The 27350-nt window shown below is 35.2% G+C and overlaps 1 protein-coding gene across 1 annotated transcript; it reads left to right on the top strand.

Moving 5' to 3' along the window:
- On the top strand, positions 1-27350 carry sh3glb2b (SH3-domain GRB2-like endophilin B2b). The gene is made up of 9 exons (XM_073840544.1): positions 1-134; positions 1739-1867; positions 3618-3751; positions 4322-4414; positions 16619-16708; positions 17226-17326; positions 17598-17612; positions 18467-18707; positions 23099-27350. The coding sequence occupies exons 2-9, from the start codon at positions 1825-1827 to the stop codon at positions 23204-23206; spliced, it is 825 nt and encodes a 274-aa protein (XP_073696645.1). The 5' UTR covers positions 1-134; positions 1739-1824; the 3' UTR covers positions 23207-27350.

The following is a 27350-nucleotide window of genomic DNA, read 5'->3' on the forward strand; positions in this document are numbered from 1 at the left end:
GGAAAAGCTTGGCCAGGCAGAAAAGACTGAGCTAGATGCCCACTTGGAGAACCTGATTGCTCGAGCAGACTGCACCAAAAACTGGACCGAAAAGATCTTCAGACAGACCGAGGTGCTGCTTCAACCTAACCCAAGTAAGAAACTACATGGCTGTTATACGATTTAAATCTACCTAAGCCTCTGAATTGCATTTACTTCAGGAAAATATTTCGTTATTAAATATCGTTTGAAATGTGTGGTCTTGTCTACTAAATGTTGAGCCCAACAAGAAGTCCTGTATGTTGAAAATGTCTAATGTTGTTGACATTTACAATTAACATGATGAACAGGAACATCCCTTGACTGTTTGTTGATATCAATCTGCTTTAATGTCACCATTTGCTTGATTACACCACTCTGTATCTGTGTGAAGAAAAAAAAAAACTTTTATTAGAGAAATTAAATGTTGGCTTAGGTCCTGTACAGGCAGCCAGTGAAATATAATGCCTAACAACCGTGTTAAAACAGCAACAGTGCTCAGGTGTCACATTATGTGAATGGACTGTATTGTCTTTGCACCCTTGATTTTTATTTTCTCTCTACTTCTTGCTGTATTAGTTTAACTAGTCACAAGAGTAAGCAAATGTTTTATAAGGGTGCTAAGATGTACAGCAAACTGGCGTAACGGTTAGAATCTGAGCTGTTAATTGTTACTGTGCTTAATTACACTACTGTTTAAGTGTTTTATATGAATTATTACTAGAATAATTATATTAAAACACTGAAAGATTATTTGCAGTGGCTGCTGAATATTTAGCTTTGCCATCACAGGAAAACATTACTTTAAATTGTCATAATATTTTACAGTATTACAGATTAACTGTATTTTTAATAAAGTAAATGCAGCCTTGGTGAGCATAAGAGACTTCTATCAAAACATTAACTTCAAATGTTTGAAAGGAAGTGGATATCTACAGTCAAAAATCTACATTTGCGTTTTATGTTGGCAGTTCACAACTGAATAAACAACACAAAACATTTTATATTAATACTCATTCGGTTGTAATTTGTAAATCATTGATAAGCCCACGGGTTTCAGATGATTTAGAGTTCAGTACCTTTTATGTACACATTTAAGCGTTTAATGTAAGTGCAAGAGGTACTGATGACCTGGTGAACACTAACCTGTTCTTTCTAACTCTCTCCATGCTCCAGTTGACCAAACTGGTAAGTGTGTCTTTACTCCCCATGGGCTATGCTTTAGGTCTTCAGTTTAATTGCTTCCCCCAAATGATTGATGCTTAGTATTCTCAACGTTCTCACTATGTTTTTGTCAGTAGTACTATCCTTTTGTGGATGAGTTTGTTTGCAAAAGTAGGGTTTAAACATCTGTTTTCAATTAACTGAATATCTTAATCAGATCTGGTTATCAAATCTGTGGGGCTCTTTAAATCCTGCTGGATTGTGTTCAGAGCTGGAATGATTGGTCAGAGACTGTTATTGTATCACGTTTTGCCTTTACAACCCCATATGGGTTTTATGCTGTTATCTATTATGTCTATATCAAAGATCTGTGTTTCATGCTTCTGCTTTTGCTGTGTGGTCTCTCAAAACAATTTTAAAATTATTAAAACTCTGTTACCCTCAATTTGCTGACTGTGGACTATTGGTTTGGACTGGTAAACATGATGGTGCTGTTAGTGGAGTGAACCCTGATTAAAGCCTGATGTCTTTTTTACTGATGTGAATCTTTGTTTAGGTGCTCGTATTGAAGAGTTCTTCTATGAGAAATTGGACAGAAAGATCCCTTCCAGAACCACCAATGCAGAGCTGCTGGGACAGTATATGCAAGATGCTGCCAAGGAATTTGGGCCAGGAACTCCATATGGTTGGTACAACCGAACAAAACAAAATTAATGTGATGCAACTTTTATACTTTTGAGGGGGAAACACACAGATCAGGGGAAAAAGCTATTTTGTTGAGATAAAATGGCAACATATTTCCTAACTAAGAAATAATATTAAATAATATAAATAAATAATAATAAGCAGTTTGCACATAATCAAAAAAGATCTACACTGCCGTTCAAACGTTTTGGGATCAATAACATTATGCCCATCAAGGCTGTATTTATTTGATTAAAAAAAAAAAAAAAATGTAATATTGTGAAATATTATTGCATTTTCTATTTTAATATAATTTGAAATCTATTTTTTTCTTTGATACAGTGCTAAATTATCAGTAACCATTACTCATTCTATCATTCTGATATCAGTGTTGAAACTATTGTGCTGCTTAATACTTTTTTTTGTTTGATTCTTTGATGAATAAAAAGATAAAAAATAATAGATTTTTTTCTAACAATATAAGACTTTATTATCACTTTTTATCCATTCAACACATCCTTGCTGAATGAAAGTATAATTTCTTTAAAAAAAAGATCTTGAATAATCTTGAATAAACACTTTTCTTTTTAACTTTTTATTTATCAAAGAATCCAGAAAAATGTTTCCAGTTTTCCATTTATTTTTAGTTTCCAACATTGGCAACAAATCAGCATATTATAATGATTTCTTAAGGATCATGTGACACTGAAGACTGGAATAATAATGCTGAAAATTCAGCTTTGCTTTACAGGAATAAATTATATTTTAAAGTATATTAATAGTGAAAACTGCTATTTTGAATTGCAATAATATTTCACAATTTTCCCCCTGTATTTTTATCAAATATATACAGCCTTTATGATCATAAGAAACTTCTTTAAAAAAACATTGCTGATCACAATCTTCCTGATCGGTATATACTAGAAGTCAATTTATTGAATTCACAAATTCAATAAACAAAATCGTATCTTTTTTTATTGTTTATTTATTTACTTCACACACCATATGAAGCAGGATCGCCGCTGTTCAATGTTCTCTTCCCGTTGTTTCCTAAAGCACTGCATGCCGTGTGTCACTAGATGGCGCACTTTCCCTTTCTAAACAGGTGAAGCATAGGATTTGTTGGCAGATAGGTGTTCATGGATGCTTTTATTTTAGAATTTACTGAGGGAAAGTGTATTGGATCCTGTGATTTATGTTTTATTTTATTTTTCTGTTCACAATTACGACGTCATACATTTGTATTATTTTGTATTAGAACTCAATATATTATAATTATAACAATGCTGGCTGAAAAAGATTTATATGATAAATCATGTCACACTCTTAGATATGTCAACATTCCCCAAAAATTAAATGACCACTAGCAAGGTATATATGACAATATGAATGCAAAAACATTATAAAAACCCCCAAATGAAAACATGTTTCATTTACAAAGAATCAAAACAGCATGAGAACATCTGGCTGAAGATGACGTGAGGCAGAGTGTGTCATTTTGTAGGTCCGATAAAGATCGATAAAGATGAGTAACTAGTAGAGATGACTCAAAGACTGTTTTGTCTATAATCTGATAATCTTGTGTTCCAATTCCATCTGAATGAGTTGAAAGTGTGCAAACTGAATCATTTGAAGCAGTGAGTAATTATAAGATGTTCTTGGTTATTTAACAGGAAAAGGTTGAAAATGTCATCGCAGTGGTGAGTTGTATGCGCCGTTGTGTTTTGTAAATGTTTTGTCTGTGTTTTCAGGTAGTACTTTAATCACTGTTGGAGATTATCAGAGGAGGTTGGGTGGAGCAGAGCGGGAATTCCTACAGACATCAGCCATTAACTTCCTCACACCTCTGAGAAACTTTCTAGAAGGTGACTGGAAAACCATATCTGTAAGTGAAATTTGTCATCTTGGGTCTCAGTTGGTTCACTTCCATCTTATATAAGCCAACATGCATTGTCTGATAAAATGATTGGCCAGCTCCTTCACATATTATCCACCTTGGTCAAATCCGTTTCGAGCTACATTCGTATGTGGTTTGGAATCCTATTCAAATCGGATTCCTGGAAATCCTTTTCAGTCTGACCGGTCAGATAGGATTTGGCGAAGCTTTTTCGCGTTTTCACGCCACGTAAAATGTAAACACGTGGAAAACATCATAAACGTCTTTGCAGAAACAAGCTTGTGTTGTTGCGAACTGCAAGTCAAGCGGGAAAAGACAATATACGGCTGTTATTGTCGATTTTTGTTATTGTTATTGTTATTGCACGTTCTGTAAAATGCAAGAGTGCTTATGGACACACAAATCGGATTTGAACAATTGCGATAGGACTGTGTGGACAGTCAGTTATTTAAATCCGATTCTATCCAGATATGGACAAAATCGGATTTGGGCTGACAGTCTGAACGAGGCTTTTAACACACTTGCTTTATCTCAAAAGTCTGTATGTTCTGTTTTCAGAAAGAGAGAAGGCTACTTGAGAATCGGCGCCTTGACCTGGATGTTTGCAAAGCTCGGCTCAAGAAGGCAAAGTTAGCAGAGGCCAAGGCTGCTGTAAGTCTTATTTTCAGTTGTTTCATCATCTTCACCCTCAGGTTCTTTCATCTCCTCCAACACTCTCTCATCACAAACCACTTATTAGCTGTTAACCAGGATTCAAATCTCTAGAAGGACATTTCAGGAAGTATAACCTAAAGCAGTGGTTCTCAATCCTGGTCCTGGAGGACCCCTGATCTGCACATTTTGCATGTTTCCCTTATTTAACACCTGATTGAGATCATCAGCTCATGAGGAGAGAGATCCATGAACTGAACTAATCAGCTAATGATCTCAGTCAGGTGTGTTAAATAAGGAAGACATTCAAAATTGGCAGAGCAGGGGTCCCCCAGGACCAGGATTGAGAACCACTGACCTAAAGCAAGGATAATCAATGTCTAACCCGCAGCCCAAATCCACACCACAAGGTTAAAGGTCCCATATTGTCAAAACCAAAATTTCCTGGCTTTTTTCATGATAACTAAGGTCTAGGGGCTATGTAACTACCAGATAAGTTTCAAAACAGTCAATCCACATTTAATGCACACAGCCTGCAAAGTAGCTGTGCCTTTTCACAAGCTGCTGTGACGTCCGATCTACTCAGTCACCGCCTCCTTTTGCCAAACCCCCTCCATTGCTAAGCCACAACAACACGAAAACAAGTTGAGAAAACGCTGTTCAGTGAATGGATGTCAGGAAAATATATCATTACACAGGCTTCCGAACAACATTAATATAAAAGACCAGTGGCACGTCAGCTTTAGCCTCTTTCACACAGCGATTCCGAAAAATACACAGATAATGTGTCCCATGATTTTTTTCTGGAATTGTTTGATTTGGTTCATTCACACAGTGATTTTTCCGGAATCTTTACGTGCTTTACGTGCTTTACACACAACCAGTAAAGACCTGTGACGTGTAATGTGACGCGTACCTTGAACTAAACTGAAACAGCCGAACGATCTGCGTCAGGAACTCCCTGATCGCTACTTCATTAAAGTTTGCACATATTTTTTCATTGTGAAGAGTCGCACGATAATGTCCATCATCACTACAACACAGCTTTTATGGCACTGGTTCTGGCTTTTGTTCACACAGCGCTCGTTCCGGGACTGATCCCAGCAATCTTACTAGGCTCCCAACCCGGGATCGTTCCCAGAATCATTCCCGGGACGTGTTTGCTTTCACACAGAAGGCACTCTGCCAACTTTAAGGCAATTTTCCGGAATCAGCGCACAGTGTTGAGGCTTTACTAAAGCAATAGTTACGTAGCGTGCTGAAATCTGTGTTTGAAAAAAAAAAAACTTAATTACCATTCTGAAACATCCTGTTGAGTATCACCGACACCAAGCCACAGCAGGCTACAGCATACCTGACCGTAGTTACTTGTGGTTGGCCTGAATATTAATTAAACAGCCCAAAATCAACCTGTTCTTGACAGAGCCTAAGAGAGGAGCTATAAAAATATATTGAGATGGTTTTTGTCACTTATACCACAAATATATATTCTTAAGGACATCAACAGCTAAAATAAACCTCCAAAAAGGTGTACAATATGTGACCTTTAAAATTGACATTCGCAATTCTGCCTCTTACAGTGCACACAAACAACAATGTGACGTGGCAATCAAACTCTGAAAGAGATAACCACATAATAGAGTGAGTCCTAATAATTGGTTAAAAAACTAGAAGTATTTCTGAATGCTTTACTGGTGTGTAAATAACACCTTGACTAAATCATTCAGGAGAATGAAAAGGTTTTAAAAAACAAACAAACTCCTAATTTTTTTGATGCAGAAGGTGACAAAATGTGACCACAAAACCAGTCATGATGGTCGATTTTATAATAAATAAGCTTTCCATTGATGTGTGGTTTGTTTGGATAGGACAATATTTGGCCGAGATACAACTATTTGAAAATCTGGGATCTGATGGTGCAAAAAAATCTAAATATTGAGAAAATCGCCTTTAAAGTTGTCCAAATGAAGTTCTTAGCAATGCATATTACTAATCAAAAATTACTGTTTAATATATTTATGGTAAGAATTTTACAAAATATCTTCATGGAACATAATCTTTACTTAATATCCTAATGATTTTTGGCATAATAGAAAAATCGATAATTTTGTTACTTATGTTACTTATGATTGGTTTTGTGGTCCAGGGTCACAGATATAAGATTCACGTAAGATATCACTGTTATTGGTTTAATCTAGTCAATTATCTGTAACACTTTATTTAGGGCTCATTTGTTAACATTAGATAATGCATTTTCCAATATGATCTAACAATGAATATGTTTGTACAGCATCTATTGATTTTTAATGTTAATAAAAAAGCAATTGTTCATTTTTTGTTCATGTTAGAGAGTAGTGCATCAATATAATAATATAATATAAATAATAGTAATTGATACTTAACTAACAACTGTTAACAAATGAAACCTTATTGTAAAGTGTTGCCCACTTGGTCACCTCATATTTTCTAAAAGTTGCCCCTGTTTAATTTGAGTATCCCAAAGAAAGACACCCCTGATTTATTCTATGTACGTCATTGAAAAAAAAAAGATTTATTCTTTACGGGAACTATTTGTTATGTGGAAAATATTCGTGAAGCAGACTTAGTTTGGGAAGCTGTGAGTCAGGGGGCATAAGCAGACATCTTTCACAAATGACCTTGCACATGACTTCTCCTTTCACTTACATGTTTGCTTCTTCATTTGATGCCTTTCAGTGATTGAAGAATTTATAGTTTACGCAGAAGGCTGAGTCACATGCCCTTTTATCAAGTTTTCATTTCTTCCTTTCCTGCATAGTTCTGATTGTTTGCCAATACATCCATTTAAGTGTGATATCCCTCCTGGTGCATATCAAATATTAATGGGCTTATCTAAGGTCATTAGGGTGTAGCCAAACTTTATTGTTACGTCTTTTTTAATCTGTGGAATGCACTTATGACTCAGTCATCAGGTGTGCTCTGTGTGGGATTTTTTCCTTTCCACATATTCACTAACACATCTCTTTGTTGTCATTTGCACAGTGTGAGGGAGATGTGAGTATCTGTGTGTGTGTGTGTGTGTGTGTGTGTGTGGGTGTGTGACTTCTCAGCTGTCTTACATCCTTGGCTGCTTCCTGCAAGCAGTTACTTGTGCAGGCTTGATAGCTGACCTTCTGTATGCAGTGTCTTGATAAAAACTTCAAAAGCAGTTTCTTTTGAAAACACAGTCACATTAAAAAAAAAATAATAATAATAATGATGTATTGTGTATTATAGAGCAAGGTTTCCCAAATGAATGTCCATGAAAGAAACCCATGATGGAAGTGGAGGAATTTTTTTGTGAAATACAAAATATATGAATATGAAATATATGTACAAAATATATAAAAAAGCATATTAGAATTGAATAGTGTATATGGTTTTAGTGTGTACACAAACACACATACACACATCCAGTGTTGGTTGAAATAGGGACTGGGTTGATTTTACCCAGCGGTTTGAGTTAAATATTTAATCCAGCCTTCTGGGTAGTTTTATTAAACTCAACTATTGTTTAAAAATTACTATATGGCTGGGTTAAAATTAACCCAAAATAGGTTGTAAATTAAAAATCAGACGCATAACTATGAGATGTGTCAGCAATAATAAAAAGGTGAACATTTATTAATAAGCACTTAAATGTTTTTTTTAATTATTATTCATTCAACTCATTAATAAATGTTTGTTTACAACCTATTTTGGGTTCATTTTAAGCAAGAAGTATAGTCATTTTAAGCAATAGTTGAGTTAAATAAAACAACCCAGTCGCTGGGTATGTCCATATTTCACTAAGCGCTGGGTTGTTTTGTTTAACCAGCTTGTGTACTGAATGTATGTATGTGTATATATAATAATAATAATAATAATAATAATAATAATAATAATAATAATGACTCATTTGTATCTCTGTTATCTATTATATGTGGCCCTAGACCACAAAACCAGTCATAAGGGTCAATTTTTTGAAATTGAGATTTATACATCATATGAAAACTGAATAAATAAGCTTTCCATTGATGTATGGTTTGTTAGGATAAAACAAAGAACAATATTTGATACAACTATTTGAAAACCTTAAATCTTAAATTTAAAAAAATCAGCTGTAAAGTTGCATATTCTAAGAACTTCATATTTAATTCATATCCTAATGTTTGTGGCTTAAAAGAAAAATAGATAATTTTGACCCATACAATGTATTTTTGGCTATTGCTACAAATACACCCGTGCTACTTAAAACTGGTTTTGTGGAGCAGGCTCACATATAAGAGTCTTGTTAACTTTGGCTGATTTCAACAGCATTTGATATTTACAAGAATAGGGCACATAACTCTAAAAAAATGCTGGGTTAAAAACACCCCAGCGCTGGGTGAAATATGGACAAACTATATGGAGTTGTTTTGACCCAGCGGTTAGGTTAAATGTGTAACCCAACCTCCCAGGTAGCTCAACTTTTGCTTAAAAATGACTATATTTCTTGCTTAATGAACCCAGAATAGGTAGGAAATTAACATTTATTAATATGTTAAATAAATGAACATTTAGCAATAAGTTGAATAAATTATAAATAAATAAACATTTTTTTAATTGCTTATTAATAATTGTTCACCTTTTGATTGTTGCTGATGCCACCAGTAATTATGTGTCTGATTTTTAAAATTAAAATGAAAGTACTCAGAAGGCTGGGTTTAACATTTCACCCAGCGCTGGGTTGTATTTAACTCAGCATTTTTTAGTGTGGAGAAAATTGTATTGTGCTCTTCATGATGCACAACAGTCCAAAGGGTACAAAAAACTGCTTTTGTTCTATGTCATACAGTACAACTGGGCTAAAATAAAAGTGTACTCTTTATAATACTCGTGCAAAACAGTGACAAATTACAATTAAATTGTGACTTTTTTATGGTAAGTAATGTGTACTTTAACCCTTAAGCACTAAAACAAGATTATTGGTAAAAACTACTGAAACATGAAGAATAAAAAAGTAAGAGTAGCAACATATTAATAAATGATCATGGTTTTTATTATTTTATTTTTTAATTTTTTTTATCATTTATTTATTTATTGGTTTGGAATGCAATAAGATGATACAAAAAAAATCTGCAGCTGCCATCCTTATTTGCCTGTTTTTGTGTGTGTGTGTTTGTGTGTGGGAGAGGTTACAGGCTGGTTTGTCAAGTGTTTCTGTTTTATATGAAAATATGAAATTAGTGTTGTCTGCTGGGTCAGTTCATGTGGACACATGATTCTTTGTAAAACTGTGTTTTCCCCCCCTCCACCTGTAGGCTGCGCCTGACTTTCAGGAGACTAGGCCCCGCAATTATGTTCTGTCGGCCAGTGCATCTGCGGTAAGAAGGCTGCAGACCCTTAGCATTAGAAGTCTTGCCCCACACACTCTCTTTTTCTCTCTCTCTGTCTTTCTACATGACCTTTGTACATACAAAATTTCCCCACCAATATTTGCACCGACCCTTGTAAATTTAGATGAGCAGGATGTCCTCAGACAGTCCGTTCTCTATGGGGGTAGTATAACAATAAACTGTTATCGTGGATGAAAAATAATCAGCTACAGCACAAATTAATTAATGAATAAACGCGTCGCAATTATTACACCAAAGAGTTTCGGACATAGTATCATCCTCTATCCTTTGCCATTACCTGGAATTTCAGATGATAGAGGGCCTCACTGAAACTTTTCCATCGTCCCACCCTCTTACTTTTTCATTCCACGCAGTGGGATAGTGAAGTTGGTGATTCATCTCTGAGTGACAGAGAAAAGGTTGTATGAACTTGAATCTGAAGTGAGGCCTTAGTATAAACCCCTCATAGAGTAGTGCACTTTTAGACTTGCAGTATTTGCATTGTATGTATATTGTCAGCACAGCTCAGTGATGGACAGTAGCATCTCCTTTTTGTTGTTCACCCATTGTTTTAAACTAGTCCTGTTTTCCTCTCTGTCAATGTTGTTAAGTGTTAAGTTTACCACAGTAACACTGACTTATTTCCGTCTCCGTTCTTGCAGTGTTGTGTGCCTGTGTGCCTTTCCCTGTGTGTTTGGTTAATGTTTTGGCAACAGCTGATGCAATACATGGACTATCTATAGTAGATTAGTCCAAGTAGTAGTACATAATAGTGGTGTTGTTTGTGTGTGTTCATATAGATAAAGTTATATACACTATCGGTCAAATGTTTTTGAACAGTAAGATTTGTAATGCTTTTTAAAGAATTCTCTTCTACTCACCAAGCCTGATAAATTTGATCTGTGAAATTGTGAAATATTTTTGCTGTTTAAAATAACAGCTTTCTATTTGAATATATTTTAAAATCTAATTTATTCCTGTGATCAAAGATACATTTTCAGCATTGTTACTCAAGTCTTCAGTGTCACATGATCCTTGAGAAATCATTCTAATATGCTGATTTGCTGTTTGTTTAATGTATTATTATTAGCAATATTTAAAACAGGTGAGTACATTTTTTTTTCAGGATTCTTTGAGGAATAGAAAGATCCAAAGATCAGCATTTATCTGAAATAAAAAGCTTTTGTAACATTATACACTATACCATTGAAAAGCTTGGAGTCAGTATATATTTTTTCTTTTTTTTTTTGAAAAGAAAAAAGATAGAAATTAATGCTTTTATTTAGCAAGGATGCTTTAAATCAATCAAAAGTGATGATAAAGACATGTATAATGTTACAAAAGATTTCTATTTCAGATAAATTCTGTTCTTCTGAACTTTCTAATCAAGGAAACCTGAAGAAAATCTAATATTTATTATAATAATAATAACAATACATGTTTTTGGAGCATTTTAGAATGACTTCTGAAGGATCATCATGAAGTGGCTGCTAAAAATTGTGAAATCACAGGAATAAATGATCTTTTAAAATAAATTCAAAAAATATATTCAAAATTTGACGGTTCTTGCTGTATGTTTTTGGATCAAATAAATGCAGGCTTGGTGAGCAGAACTAAAAATCTTACTATTCAAAAACGTTTGAGTGGTAGTTTACAGTAAAGCTCAAAAGTTTGGACACAGCTACTACTTCTTTATTCTTAAATGTGGAAAATGGTTAAAGCATTTTATTACACAACATTCTAAAATGCTCGATTCTGATTGGTTTGTTGCTTTAACCAATAATTTTTCTCGTCATTCATGGAAACTCTGTTTATTAGTCACTTTCGTTTAATATAGACACAACTATCACCATTTTGGGTCGAAGTTATCAATTGTAGTTCAATAAAATAAAGTATATTAAAAAGTAATATTGTAAGATAGCTGTTTGCTATTTGAAAAGATCTTAAAATGTAATTTATTCCTGTCATGGCAAAGCTGAACTTTCAGCAAGAGCAACAGTCTTCAGTGTCACATGTCCAAACTTTTGACTGATTCTGTGATAGAGTTTGCATAATATTGACATCATGTTATTGCATAAGTCAAAACATGAAAATCCCCTGTGATGAACATTTGCAGTGGAATGCAGGGGGAGGTGAACTTTGTTTTTTATTCTTTAATTTTTGATGTGTGTGTACTCACTTATTTTCCATTGTAGCTGTTTTGACAATGTAGAGGTTTCAGGAGCCTGTGCTGCTTGTGTCTGATTACATTGAATGTCTTTTTCAATTTTAAGGTCCTGTGAAGTGTAATAGTATAACACTTTTTGTTATATTTTATTGATTTATTTTATTCATGTTACTTCTTTAAATTTACATGTGAAAATTTGTTGGTGGGGGGGTGTTTGTGTTACGTTGTCATCACTGTTCCTTTCTTGTCGTTATGCTGCATGTTCCAGCTGTGGAGTGAGGAAGTGGATAAAGTAAGTATCAGGCAAAGATCCACTTCTTCCTTTGCTGCTCTATGGCAAAACCTGAACGTTTAGACATGCCTTTGTTTGCAGTAAATGTTTGCATAGCTAGAGGTGTGACGAGATCTCGTGCCACAAGATCCTGCGATATTAAATTGCGAGGTCTTTCCTTGTCAAAATAAGAGGATGTCTTGTGATATCACCATTACATTACGGTGCCACTATGGCACTGTCGTTTAGCTTTTTTAATATTAAAAAAGGCATCTGCAGAGTCACACACAGTGTAGAAGGAACCAGTACCACTGTTTAAAGAATTTATCTTCCAGAATCTGGCTGTACGTTTTGGGATTTTATTTTTAGTCCATTTCTGCAAGATAAAATTCTTAGAATAAGAGATAGACTAAAAATGAACACCCAAAACTTATTTCCAGATTCTGGAAGATAAATTCTCGAAAGAGTGGTACAGGAGGATGTGGTTCTGGTAGTCAAAGAGACACTCTCAACGTATCTGTCTATAAAGCCTATAAAAAATTAGTCTTCATGTATTGTACTACACTTTATCTTGTTATTCTTATTAAGTGAGGGCCATTTTATATGATTTTAGTTTTTTTACCCAAGCAAAGTCTCTAAGAACCTGACACCTTGCACTTCTGGAGACTCCAGGTAGGGTTTGCAGTTCTTCAAAATGGTGGTGTTGGAGGCTAAAGCGTTCCTGATAGTTTCGCACCTGATTCTTCACGTTAATTTTAATAATTCTTTAGCAGTTAACATGTGACTTTACTTCTCCACCTGTTTTTTTCTAAATCGGCTGACCCATCGATAATTTTGCTGTCGAATGCACATGCCTTAACTTTGCAAATTGTAGTACTGCATTAGTTTTAAATATTCCCCATGGTCATTTAAAAATTTATAACTTTTCAGTCTGAGCTTAATCTCTTTTTTGGTTCATTTTATCTGTAAAAGAAACCTGCTTAATAAATATACACACCTAAATATAATTAGTTTTTCACTTCCAGCCTTCATGGACAATTGTACAGTCCCTGACAAAAGTCTTGTCTATTTTGTAGAAACATCTGCTATTAACCTGACTTTTAATTAATCAATTGGTGTTAGAAATAGCTCATATGAAAAGCTAAAACCCTCCCAAATGCATTGAAATAAGTTTCACTAAAAAAAGATTTATCATTTAATCAAGACAGAAAGGTCAAATTTTGGCAAGACAAAAGTTTTGCCGCCTAAACAGAAATTGAACAAATTTACTGCAAATACAAAAATATGTCAGCAAATTAAGTAGTGGTGCTGTGAGATCCAAATTTAATATCTTGTATGACTTCCATGAGCTTGAAGGACTGCATCCATGCGGTTTGGCAAGGATTTATACAATTTGTTGATGAAGTCATCAGGAATAGCAAAGAAAGCCATCTTGCATGCCTCCCATAGTTCATGAATATTCTTTGGTTTCGTCTTCCATGCTTTCTCTTTCATCCTACCTCACACATGCTCAATGATGTTCATGTCTGGTGACTGGGCTGGCCAATCCTGGAGCATCTTGATCTTCTTCGCCTTGAGGAACTTTGATGTGGAGATGGAAGTATGCGATGGAGCACCATCCTGCTGCAGAATTTGCCCTCTTTTATGGTTGGGATTATAAGAGGTAGCTAAGATTTCTTGGTATTTTAGACTATTGTTGTGCCTTCCACCCTGCAGATCTCTCGCACACCCCCATACTGGATGTTCAATGTTTTCTGGGTGAATATCGAATCCATGCGGGCTCCAGCAGGTCTCCTGCAATATTTGCAGCGACTGTGGTGTAATTCAACAGAAGAAATCTTACAAAATCCAGCGTCCATTCTTTTAGCAGGCTGTGGGCCTTGGCAAATGCCACACGGTATTTCAATTGTCTTTTGTTTAGTGCTGGCTTCTGGGCACTGATTCGACCATGGAGGCCATTTCGAGACAGAATCTGACAAACTGTTCTGGTTGACCCAGGGACTTCAGGTGACCAGGTCTTGTGGAGCTCTGCTGCAGTGGAAAATGGGCTGGCCTTGGATTTTCGCGCCAACAAAGGGTCCTCTCGAGCAGTTGTCTTGCGGGGTCTGCCTGACCTGGGCTTGTCAAAAACGTCTCCATTCTCTTCAAATCTTTTTGTTATCCTCTGTACTTGACACTGAGACACATTGAAGGTGTCTGCCTCATCAGCAGTGGATCTGGTCTTCAGCCTCTTGATAATCAACACTTTAGTCTCAGGGTGAATCTTAGGCATCTTTTCAGAGGTATAGGTGCAGTTGATGTGAAGGTCTAGTGTACTGGTGTTCTTTTTATACACACCTGAGACCTAATTGATCCATTATTAGTCACAGGTGAAGCTCATATGACAAGGCGACAACACTTATGTCTTTGCAAAAATTGACTCAGTGGGCTTTACCAAGCTGTGAATATTAGAATACTTTTTGACAGTTTCGTTTTGCACTGAAACATTATTACAAAAGCTGTTGGGATTAAAATGAGCCATTTCTTGTAAAAAAAAAAAATCTTGATTAGAAATAAATTTCAGCGGCACTTCAGGTCATTTTGTACACAAGCGACAAAACTTTTGTCAGGGACTGTATATCACTTATATGGCTAAATGGCTAAAAATTAATAGGTATTACGATTGATGTGGTTTGGAAATGGTGAAATGCACTTGGGAAGAAAAACTATGATCAGAATATCAACTTACATAACAACTTACATTTCAAAATCCACCTGCAGACTATCCAGTCATGTATTTTAATAGTGAGGATTTCTGTGTAAAAATCTTGTCTCGTCTCGTGAACCCAATCTCATGTCTGGTCTCCTATTGTGAGCTAAGTGTCTCGTCACACCCCTAATAATAACATATGTAAGTCATGTGAATAATGGTATTTGTTTACTCCCATTGCTATGAGTTCTATCTGATAACATCTGTCAGTTTAAGATCCTACTTAACTTATACTACCAGTTTTTTTTTTTTTTTTTCAAGATTTTTAATGTCTCTTCTGCTCACCAAGCCTGCATTTATCTGATCCAAAGTACAGCAAAAGAGTAAAAATAAATACTTGGACTAAAAAAAACCAACTGCTTTCTATTTTAATGTTTTAAAATGTAATTTAATGTAATAAATGTAATTTTCCTGAACTATTTGCATCATTACTCTATTCTAATGTTCTGATTTGTTGCTAAAAAAACACATTTATTATTATTATTATGTTGAAAAAAGCTAATTATAATTTTTTCAGGTTTCTTAGATGAATAAAAAGTTCAGAAGAAGAGCATTTATCTGAAATAGAAATTTTTTGAAACATAAATGTTTCTATCATGATCACTTTTGGTCAATTTAAAGCATCCTTGGTAAATAAAACATTTATTTCTATAATTTATTTCCCAGATACTGACTCTAAGCTTTGGTCAATGTTACAAGACTTTTATTTATTTTTTTCAGATAAATGCTGATCTTTGAATTCATCTACTCATCAAAGAATCCTGAAAAACATGTACTCAACTGTTTTAAATATCGATAATAAAAAATGTTTCTTGAACAGCAAATCCACATATTAGAATGATTTCTGAAGAATCATGAGACACTGAAGACTGGAGTAATGATGCTGAAAATTTAGCTTTGATCACCAGAGAAAATTACATTTTAGAATGTATTCATATAAAAAAACATTATTTTAAATAGTACTTAGCTGTACGTTGGATCAAATAAATGCAGGCTTGGTAAACAGAAGAGACTTTTTAAAAAAAACATTAAAAATCTTACTGTTCAAAAACATTTGACTGCTAGTGTACCTAACAAACAACAGATTTTAGCAAGTCCAAAATTATTCTCACATTATAATGGCTACAATGTTGAGAATATTGAATATGAATCTAACAGCATAATATCGGAATGTCCAGAGATATAGAAATAAAGCAGTATTTAAAAAAATGTTAAGAAAGATGATCTTTATCTATTATTTCAAACCGCTCATTTGCTATAAACAGTTCTGTTTTTCAGTGACTAGTTATAAAGTAATTAAAAATGGGTAATTTACCTAAATGGGGTAGTGGTGAGCAATTAGAGCCCGTGATGAGCTCACGTTGAGCCATGTGGGTCATGTGATGTGGTTTAAGGTTAAGGAGTCAGGTCTGATTCAAAATTCATAATTCTTAAGATTTATAATAAAGATGAAATGATGACAAAAAATGTATTGTGTGGCTTAGAACTTTTAAACAAGAAAAGACTGAGGTCTTCATTTGCTTTGACATAAATGACTTTACTGGTTAAAGGAGGCTGCTAATTAACAAATACAAGTTGCTTACACAAAATAGCTGAGCTATGTGGAATATGTGTCCTTTTTGTGTGTTTGTGGCTTCACCAGGCAGAGCATGAGTTGCGTGTGGCTCAGACTGAGTTTGACAGACAGGCAGAGGTCACACGCCTCCTGCTGGAGGGGATCAGCAGCACACACGTGAGTACTTGCGCTTCCCACACTCGCGCTGCTCTTCGTGTTAGACATAACGCAAACAAAATTAATTGCAGTGTCAACCGTTCAAAAGCTTGGGGTCTGTATGATTTTATTTTTCATAAAATTCATCAAAGACACATTCAATTGGTCAAAAGTGACAGTAATGAAATTTCTGTTTTTAACAAATGCTGTTCTATTCATTAAAAAAATCCTGAAATGTATCACAGCTTCCACAGAAACATTGATAATAAATGTTTCTTGAGCACAGAATTAGTATATTAAAATGAATTCTGAAGGATCATGTGACACTGAAGACTGAAGTAATGATGCTGAAAATTAAGCTTTGATCACAGGAGTAAAGTACTTTTTAAAATAGCATGTAAAAAACAATATCACTGTTTTTGGTGATTTATTATTACTTAACAAAACGGTGACACCAATCTTTTGAACAGTAGAGTATATCTCTTTATTAATAAGAGAATGAAGAAAGAAACTTTCAACTTTTCCAATTCCATGGCAGGTGAACCACTTGCGCTGTTTGCATGAGTTTGTGGAGGCCCAGGCTGCTTATTACACAGAGTGTCACAAGCACATGCAGGATCTTCAGAAAGAGCTGAGCAGGTAAGAACCTCAGTGAGGTGCTGCAAACCTCAACACGAACAGCAATTTGTTCATCTGTCCTAGAGCAATTGTAGTCAGATAAAACCATGTTTTTCAGGAGCATGACAGTTTAGTCACATTAGTCTATTTTTGATATAGAGAGATGTGGCAAAAGCAGTTGTGCGTAACAGGGGGCTTGCCTAACTGCTTTTCTAGTAAAGAAAATCACAAGACTTCTTGAGATCAGCTTTGAGCTAATGTATTTTTTCTGCTTTTTCTTTCCTGTTCTCAGTGCAAACGGAGATACGTGAGTAGTTTTTTTTTTTTCCATTGTTCTAAAAAAAGGGAAGTTTGCCCACTAAATTAGAATTAAATTCTTGTGATTGAGAGATTTTGAAGGCAGAATATGTACAAATTTTTTATTTATTTTTTATTTTTATATATTTTGCTGGCTCGTGTACTTACATTACCCAAAATGTTTCCAAGAATGTTTAAATCCAAAGAAATAAGCAATTTTAACTAGTGTAACTGACCATGTCCTTTTGTCACCTACCAATGACGTTATACACACTTGATTTTCCTTTTTTTTGGTTAAAAACCTAATAAACCCAAAACGCTTTAATATCTTATGCATTTTATTAGACAGGCGACAAATGCATTTATCACTCATTATAACAGACCTTTCAACACACTCAAATGTACCTAGTATGATAAAAGAGTGCTAATTTTCCGACATATGCATGACAGGAAAAAGCACAAGCAGTCGACTGTGGCATAATTAAAGCTGTGCTGCTTTTGAGCCGTGTATCGCACTCGTTGTTGATTAGCAAACATACAAGGGTCCTCATTTCGCTTCCATGAATTTCAGTTTCATCCTACAGTGACCTTAATAAGTCTTTAATACATTAGCTCATTCATAAACATGATTTATCCCCGAGTCCCAGCAGATTGCATCAGCTTTGGGGATGAAGACATCAAATCCACATTCTATCACGTTCTTTGTTTGTTTTGAAATGCGGCGAAAACTTACATATTGTGCCTTTAAGTCTTTTACTTTTCATGTAATATCTGTGTCAGGTGTAAGCAAAAGCTTTTTTCACACACACACACACACACACACACACACACACACTGTGTTTTGAATCTGTGAATCTGTTCCAGATTTCCTAATGCTTTTGCTGTGAACGCCTCCACGTCAGGGGTGTCGGCAGGCCCTTCTCCCCTTTCCACTGCCACCCTACCTTCTCCACCTAGTCGTCCCCCAAACCCTTCCAATGCCCTTGAGTCCAACACGCTGAAGATTGAGGAGGTGAAACCTCCCGCCACTGGCACTCGCAAGGCCAAAGTGCTGTATGACTATGATGCTGCAGATACAAGTGAACTTTCGCTTCTCGCTGATGAGGTAGGAAATGAGGAAGTGTGAGTTAGTGACATACAATATATCAGTATTAGTGATTTTAGTAAGCTTAGTATGTGCTGTAATGAGACTGTGTGTTTTATTTATTAAGAACTACTTTATTGGGAAATTTTTACTTTTTTTTTTTTTTTTTGTGGGCGTTTTTCCATTGTTCTTTGACAGGACAGTGGAGACGTGACAGGAAGTGAGTGGGAGAAAGGCTTTAAGTTTGAACCCTGTCTTCCGTGGGGCATTAAAAGTCATTAAATGGATTTTTTTTTTAAATGAAGGCCTAGGGCTGGACAATATATCGAACGATATTGTGAGGCGTGTTTAGTCCTTGAAGCCGGTGCTTTGATTAGTAGTAAATCTCCATCACGTGCGTTCCGCTCAGGTTCCGCTGGAGCGGCAATTAATACACAGAGACGTAAATCTCTGACAAGCTACGCCATATCGAGCTTAATATCGCATTCGAGGGAGATTTACTACTAATCAAAGCACCGGCTTCATTGACTAAACGCACCTCACAATATCGTTCGATATATTGTCCAGCCCTATGAAGGCCTTAAATGGCATTAAAAGTCTTCAAGTTTTATTCCTACAGGCATATGTACACACACGCGGAACCAGTTTGATAATTAAGTTAGGGGTACCATCATTTTTTGTCTAGGCCTGTTTCATGAGTTTATTTTTTTTAAATAGTTCCATTGAAGCATGGTTGAAAAGCAATGTCTGACTTTCATTGGTTAACATTCATAGAATTTTTTATTTATTATTACTTCTGTCAGTTTAAAGTTATTTCTGTGACCATTGTGAGTTTTTCTTTCATTGACCAAAGAGTACCAACAATTTTGTCCACGTGTGTATATAAAGGTGACCAAGAGAATGTCATTTCCTGAATATCAGCACGATTATAGCTTTGACATTGACTTTATTAATTCAATTAACAAGTAGTTAAAATTAGAAAAAGAATACATTTAAAAATAGCTCCAAAACAGATCACGCAGCTGTGTTTTGTTACTGGATGATTCAGTGTTTTTGAATGAATCATTTGAGTTAATGACTCAGTCACCCATTCATAAAACAGGCCCTTGTTTCAATATTGAATGAATCACACATCTGACTGAACCACTTGACCTAAAGCACAGGTGTTGCACTGGAGGAACCTTTTCATAACCTTGTTCCTAGAACTAACAGCCTTTAAAAAAAAAACTGTGTAAAAATATTTTCTCCACGAACATGGAAAATAGCGATAACTCTTCTGTTCCCATGTGGAGAGAAATCGGGAGGAAGATGTTACTGTAGTTCTAGAATAAATGTGAACATACTGTACATTAATTCATTACATGCATGATTCAGTATTCCTTAAAATGAATAAAAACAGTAAAATGCAAGACAAAATATGATGCAAACCTGCATTAATTAGCCTGAGGCTTATTCTTTTCACTTTTGGTGTGAAAGGGCTTTTATGTTTGCCAAAAATAGCTCTTTTTCATATTAAAATCAAACAAGTAAGCCTTGCCTAGATTTATAAAGTAATGCAATAGCAATGTAACACATTACTTTCCTTAAAAAGTAACGTGATTAGTTACGTTTTAGGGAGAAACGCAATATTGGAATCAGAGCTGGGTAGCAACTATTATTATTATTATTAACTATTGAGTAAGTTACATTTCAAAATAATAATCGTAATCAGACTACAGTCAGACTAACCCCCTGCAGTTACTTTACAAACCTTGATGTAATATAATGTTTAATGCCCTTCATGTTGTTGTTAATTACAATCAAAAAAGGAATATATTACATCATTAAGGTACAAGATTATCTTGTTTAAATCATTGTGATAAACAAGTTAGGTCGAAAGGAATCTGAAAGTAATCAGAAAGTAATCTGATTATATTACCTAAACTGTGTAATGGATTACGTTACTGACTACAATTTTTGTCATGTAATTTGATATCAGTAACGGATTTACCCAGCTCTTATTGTCATTCACTTTTAAAAGTAACTTTCCCCAACAGTGGTTGATACTGATTTTATTCGGTTGGTAACAGCCCAATACTGTCTTACTATATTAATTACATTTATTAATCAAATTTAAGAATTTGATACGAAAGGTAACACAAACATTTAGATAAAAATAATGGCTTTGAAATCAATTTAAGGGGGCAAATAATCACAAATATGCTGATTTAAGTAAGAAAGAACTGATATAGAAGACTAAAATGTTGCTTTAGATTAAATTCCATTTACAAAACCTAAAAAAACTAAAACTCACAATGTCATTTCTATAGTGCTTGAATTTTGCATAAGTGCCTGCCTTTAAAATGTTTTCCTTCACTGCCCAGACTGATAACATGTTGGGTTACAGTTGAAGGAGGTCATTTGTATTCAATGTGAATTCAATATTCAGTTTGCAGAATACAAAAACCTATTGGCTTTTTTGCCTGGTTTAACATCTATTGGTATTTTTTAAATTCTATTTTACATTATCTGCAAGTGTATTTTTAGATTTTAAGGTGTCTGCTAATCCATTTTTAATTCAGTTCAGAGTGATACGGTTTATTTAAATTATTGAATTTATTAAGATTTTCATTTGTTTGAACAAAAATACAATAAAACAGTAATATTGTGAAATATTATTTCAATTTATAATAGCAGTTTGTTTATGTGAGTAGATTTTAAAATGTAATTAATTGATGTGATTCAAAGCTAGACATTAAAGGCATTTATAATGTTACAGAAGACTGTATTTCAAATAAATGCTGTACTTTTGACCTTTTCATTCATCTGTGAATTCTAAAACAGTAAAATGCATCATAGTTTCTACAAAATTATTCGGTAGCACAACTGTTTTCAACATAGTCAGAAATGTTTTTAAGCAGCAAATCAGCATATTAAAATGATATCTGAAGGATCATGTGACACTAAAGGCAGGAGTTAAATGCTGAAAATTCAGCTTTGATCACAGGCATACATTTGAAAATATATTCACGTAGAAAACTTATTTCAAATTGAAATAGTATTTCTTCATTTTACTATTAATACAGCCTTGGTGAGCAAAAGAGACACTAATAATGGGCATTTTGTGTGTGAGATTATATATGGGTCGTGTATGGTATTAAAAATGTAAAAATTGACATGAAAAAAGCATTGGATTACAGTTGATGATACCTGCAGAGACCCTGTGTCAGAAATGAATTATTACCAATTGCCGTTGTCCACATATGCATGTCTTCCAGAGAGTGAAATGATTCAGCCTCACAGACCCGTCTCTGATATGCACGTCTATAAAACTTAATCCTTAAAAGACGTCAAAGGGGGGTATTTGTTAATACACGTCTATCAACTACTGTTTATACATGTTTGCTGTTGCAGTAACCCAGCAAGCAATAGTCGTCATTTCACCGTCTGGGTTAACTTAGTCTCAGCCTCAGACGTCACGCCCACGGAACGTTGGCTAAACGTCTGATGCATATGGTACACTTAACTGGAAACACTTCAGGAATGTCGAAGTCGTGATCTGATTAGTTGAATTTGACCGGATATCCGGAACACGCGAGTGTCGCGTTTATTTTCGGTCCGCCGGGAAACCAAGCGCAGACTGATTTACTCGCGTTTTGCTAAAAGGTGCTTATGCAGACGCCGTTGTTGTTATACACATTTGCGACGTTCGCGAACAAATTACTGACTTACTGCTTGTTCTCCCTCTTCTTCGTTAACTTTCAATGCTGGTTATTTCAATGACTGACTTGTTGCATGCCAGTCTGTTGTTGTGGGGGCATTTCTACACCCCGAAACGTGACGCTGAACGAAACGAACTGTGATTGGTTGTTTGACATGTCGGTCAAACGGCCTTATGGGCGGGCCTTGGCCAATTAAAGCTGCCATGAATTCCAGACCTTCAGCTGGCAGTCTGAAGGTCTGGCTACGCGAGACTAGGGTTAACTATAAACCCGATATAGTCCGGCTATGTGTAACCCACTTCCAGCCCAAATAACCTTGAATTTGGTTGCATGCCATTTTTTGGCAAAATAACTAGTTAGATGTATGATATTGCATCCTGTAAGCAAACGCAGCAGCGTTTACAAGGTTTTATGGTTTAATTTTTTTATTTAATTTTTTAATTTTTTACTTGATGAATAGTCTAATATTGGGATATGTTTAGACGTCTATTAAATTTTCACTGACAGCCCAAATACAAACTTGTTTTAGCCTAGACGTCTGGGCTGTGTTTTCACGGCTATTAGACGTCTTTTAGTCCAAAAATTGCTTGCTGGGAAACCTCAAAGTAATGAAAGCTTCAAGAGGACTGTGCCCATTGCAACACAGTCAGTCCGCATCAAAATGTCTACTTAATGTTTTCTTTCTTTCTGTTTCTTTCTGTCATCCTGTAGCTTATTACTGTGTACACGGTGCCCGGCATGGACCCGGATTGGCTTATTGGAGAGCGAGGCAACCAGAAAGGCAAAGTGCCTGTCACATACCTGGAGCTCCTGAGCTAAACACCTCGTCTTCTTCACAAATACAGAATCCCACTCAATTATGCATGAACAAATACTCAAGCACTCCAGAACACTCAGTGAATTTGTCCAGTCTCTTTCTATTTTGTTTCTTTTTTCTCCGTAAAACCTAGATTCACATCGGAGTCTGTCCGTGTTACTGTGCATACGTATGTATTACTGTTTTTTAGGCCCTAGTTATGTTGTTTCATTTGAACACTATCCTGCAAAAGGCGTTTCTTTATGATCCTGTGACTGCTAGATTTTTCTGAAGCCTTTCTTACCCTCCAAGTGAAGAAAACAATCCGAAAAGCTTTTGGATATGATTTTTTCTTTGTGTTTGTGGGTGGGTGTGGGTGTGTGTGTGTGCACGCACGTGTGTGATCATGAAGACACTAAACATTTAGGCTTTGCTTCTTTGCGTGTCGTCTCGCTTATCATGCTTGTATGCTTATATGGTCTTGGTTTGGTATCAGCGTGTTGATTCCAAATGAAGCGTTTGTGTCTTTTGTCAGTGATCTACAGGACTGTGAAGGTACAGTATTAGGTGTGGTTATGATGTAAAGGTATGTGGTTAACTGTGATCTGTTTATAATCAAAAGACTGATTTTCTTTACCTCCAGTGGTACTTATTCACATCCACATCTGCTCAGTCAGCACCTTCCCACTTGTCTTCTGTGCTTGTTCCAAAAAGCGATGCATATTGAATGAATACAATTGAAATATATAATAAAGAGAGATCTACTGGGTCTTGATCTAGATGTTGTCTTTCTAATGGGGGTTGACATCTAAAGTGCTGCTGCTAACTGGTGAGATGTTATCAATGACAGGCTTTAACTTTTGACTCTGACTGTGAGGGTCATGCAGGTAACTTTACAACACTACTGTAACTGACAGCTTGTGCAAGATCAGTCAAGTTTTTTTTTTGTTTTTTTTTCAGCGCAACTCAAAAGGAATTCCTAACATGATTTTTAGATCTATCTGTCTAATTATCTACAGTGGATTTCAAAAGTTTACATGCACCTTGCATCTGCAAATGCTAATTATTTTTATCATAATAGGAGAGATCATACAAAATGCATGTTATTTTTTTTATTTAGTACTGACCTGAATAAAATATTTAACATAAAAGATGTTCACATATAGTCCACAAGAGAAAATAACAGTTGAATTTATAAAAATGACCCTGTTCAAAAGTGCACATACACTTGATTATTAATACTGTGTTGTTACCTAAATGGTCCACAGTCATTTATTTTCTTAATTTTTTTTTAGTTATATAGTTATTCATGAGTCCCTTGTTTGTCCTAAACAGTTAAACTGCCTGCTGTTCTTCAGAAAAATCCTTCAGGTCCCACAAATTCTTTGGTTTTGTTTTTTTGTTTTTCATCATTTTTGTGTATATGAACCCTTTCCAACAATGATTGTATTATTTTGAGATTCATCTTTTCACACTGAGGACAACTAAGGGACAACTTTTGAATGACAAATGTATACATTTTTCTCATTTTGCCTAGATATATTTTTCTTCTTATTTAGTTATAAATAACTTAAGTAATATAAAATAAGTTAAATTTACTTTAAGTTTTCACTTAATGCATGGTGTTCTGTTGCATCAGTGAGTGTTTGAACCTTCTGTAATAGTTGTAAATGAGTCCCTCAGTTGTCCTCAGTGTGAAAAGATGGATTTCAAAATCATACAGGCATTGTTTGAAAGGGTTCAATTACACAAAAATTCTGAAAAACCAAAGAATTTGTGAGACCTAAAGGATTTTTCTGAAGAACAGCGGGCAGTTTAACTGTTCAGGACAAAAGAGAGACTCATAAACAACTATCACTGAAACAAACAAACAAACAAAAAACAGCTTTGGATCATTCAGGTAACACTAGTATTAGTAATCAAGTGTATCTAAAATTTTGAAAAGGGCCATTTTTTTAAATTCAACTATTATTTTATCTTGTGGACTATATGTAAACGTATTTTATTTAAAATATCTAATTCAGGTCAGTACTAAATAAAAAAGAGTGAATGATTTCTTTATTTTGGACAAAAAAAAATTATCATTTTGCAGATTCTGCAAGGTGCTGCTTGAAAGTTTGTGAACCCTTTATAATTGTCTATATTTCTGCATAAATATGACCTAAAACATCATCAGATTTTCATAAAAGTCCTGCAAGTAGACAGAGAACCAAATCAAACAATGAGAGAAAAACATTTCTTTGTCATTTAATTATTGAGAAAAATGATCCAGTGTTACATATCCGTGCATTGCAAAAGTATGAAAATCTTTGCTTTCAGTATCTGCTGTGACCCCCTTTTGTTGCTGTACCTGAAGGTAAAGTTTCTTGTAAATGCTGATCAGTCTTGTAAAATAATATGTAGGAGTTTTAGCCCATTCCCCGGAGCAGAGTGTCTCGGTTATGTATGTAACCCTCGTTTCCTGAAGTGATCTTTTATTAACAAATTTCGGGAGGAGCTCACACATATTATTAACACGGCTAATTCACCCTTAGCAATCACTCTCCCTATCCCATCAGTGCAGGAAAATCCCTATAAATAACACAACAATCCTACCTTCATCATCTCTTGTCTTGTCAGTGCCCCTCCTCCACCCCATCTCCTCACCTTCGGCCCATAGGGGGAGCGCTTATAGGGTTCGGGCCAGTGATGAGCTCGGACCCTTCCCCCTGGGCGGGGGAGAGCCCCGGGCTCAGGAATGACGGCCAAGCTCGAGGCCCTCTCCCGGACAGCACGCCAAATAGGCACAACCTTCCACTCAGTTTATTATCTGTGGGAGGGAACTCGTGAAGGAGGGAACGGAGACGTCACATTGGAGACTGACGAATTGGGATCTCAGTTCGTCTGTTTCCGACATGACTCGGATAGACCGACTGATAGGGAATCACTTAAACTCTGTGATGTTAGTGGGTTTCCTCCTATGGACTGCTTGCTTAAGTCCTTCCACAACATTTTAATTGGATTAAGGTCTGGACTTTGACTCAGCCATTCCAAAACATTAACTTTGTTCTTCTTTAAAAAATTCTATTGTAGAATGGCTTGTGCTTGGGCTTGTTGTCTTGCTACATGACCCACTTTCTGCTGAGACTCTGTACTTCAACAGATGTCCTGATGTTTTCTTTTAGAATTTGCTGATATATTTCAGAATTCATTGTTCCATCAATGATGTTAGGCTGTCCTGGCAATATATATAAGGGGTCACAAACTTTCAAGCTGTGTGTGTGTATATATTATATGTGACCCTGGACCACAAAACCAGTCATAAGGTTAAATTTTACAAAACTGAGATATATACATCATATGAAAGCTCAATAAATAAGCTTTCTAATAATAAACAATATCCTAACAAGATACATCTATTTGAAAATCTGAAATCTAAGTGTGCAAAAAATCAAAATACTGAGAAAATCACCTTTAAAGTTGTCCAAATTAAGTTCTTAACAATGCATATTACTAATCAAAAATTACATTTGGATAGGTTTACAGTAGGAATTTTACCAAAAATCTTCATGGAACATGATCTTTACTTAATTTCCTAATGATTTTTGACAAAAATCAATAATTTTGACCCATACAATGTATTTTTGGCTATTGCTACAAATATACCCCAGCGACTTAAGACTGGTTTTGTGGTCCAGGGTCACACACACACACACACACACACACACACACACACACATATATATATATATATATATATATATATATATATATATATAATGGTGTCTATAAGTGTCGAGCTCCCAACAAGATGATTTCATAAGATGAATAAGCCAAAACATTCTCCAATTGGGAGGTTTGTTAAATAACAAAGTTTGTTGTGCTGAAAATATTGGTTGAATATAATCCAGTTGATATTTGTTACAGTGTGTGCAGTGCTAACTATTGAATGCTGTTAATGTCTTATAGATGGAATGTGTTAGCTGTCGTTCTAGTCAGTGAATGCTTTACATTACACAGCTGCATCAGTTGTTGCTTAATTCAGTAAGAAGTTGTAAGGTAGTTATAGTTATACATATTATACAATTTGTACATCTGTTCCTGCAGCCATGTTGACGTAAATGCTGATTGTGTAATCGATGTCAAAATGTCAGTCACAGACTGGTAAATTGAGTCACAGATTTCCCA

The sequence above is a fragment of the Garra rufa genome, chromosome 5, assembly GCF_049309525.1.
Source record: "Garra rufa chromosome 5, GarRuf1.0, whole genome shotgun sequence".
NCBI classification, from domain to species: Eukaryota; Metazoa; Chordata; class Actinopteri; order Cypriniformes; family Cyprinidae; genus Garra; species Garra rufa.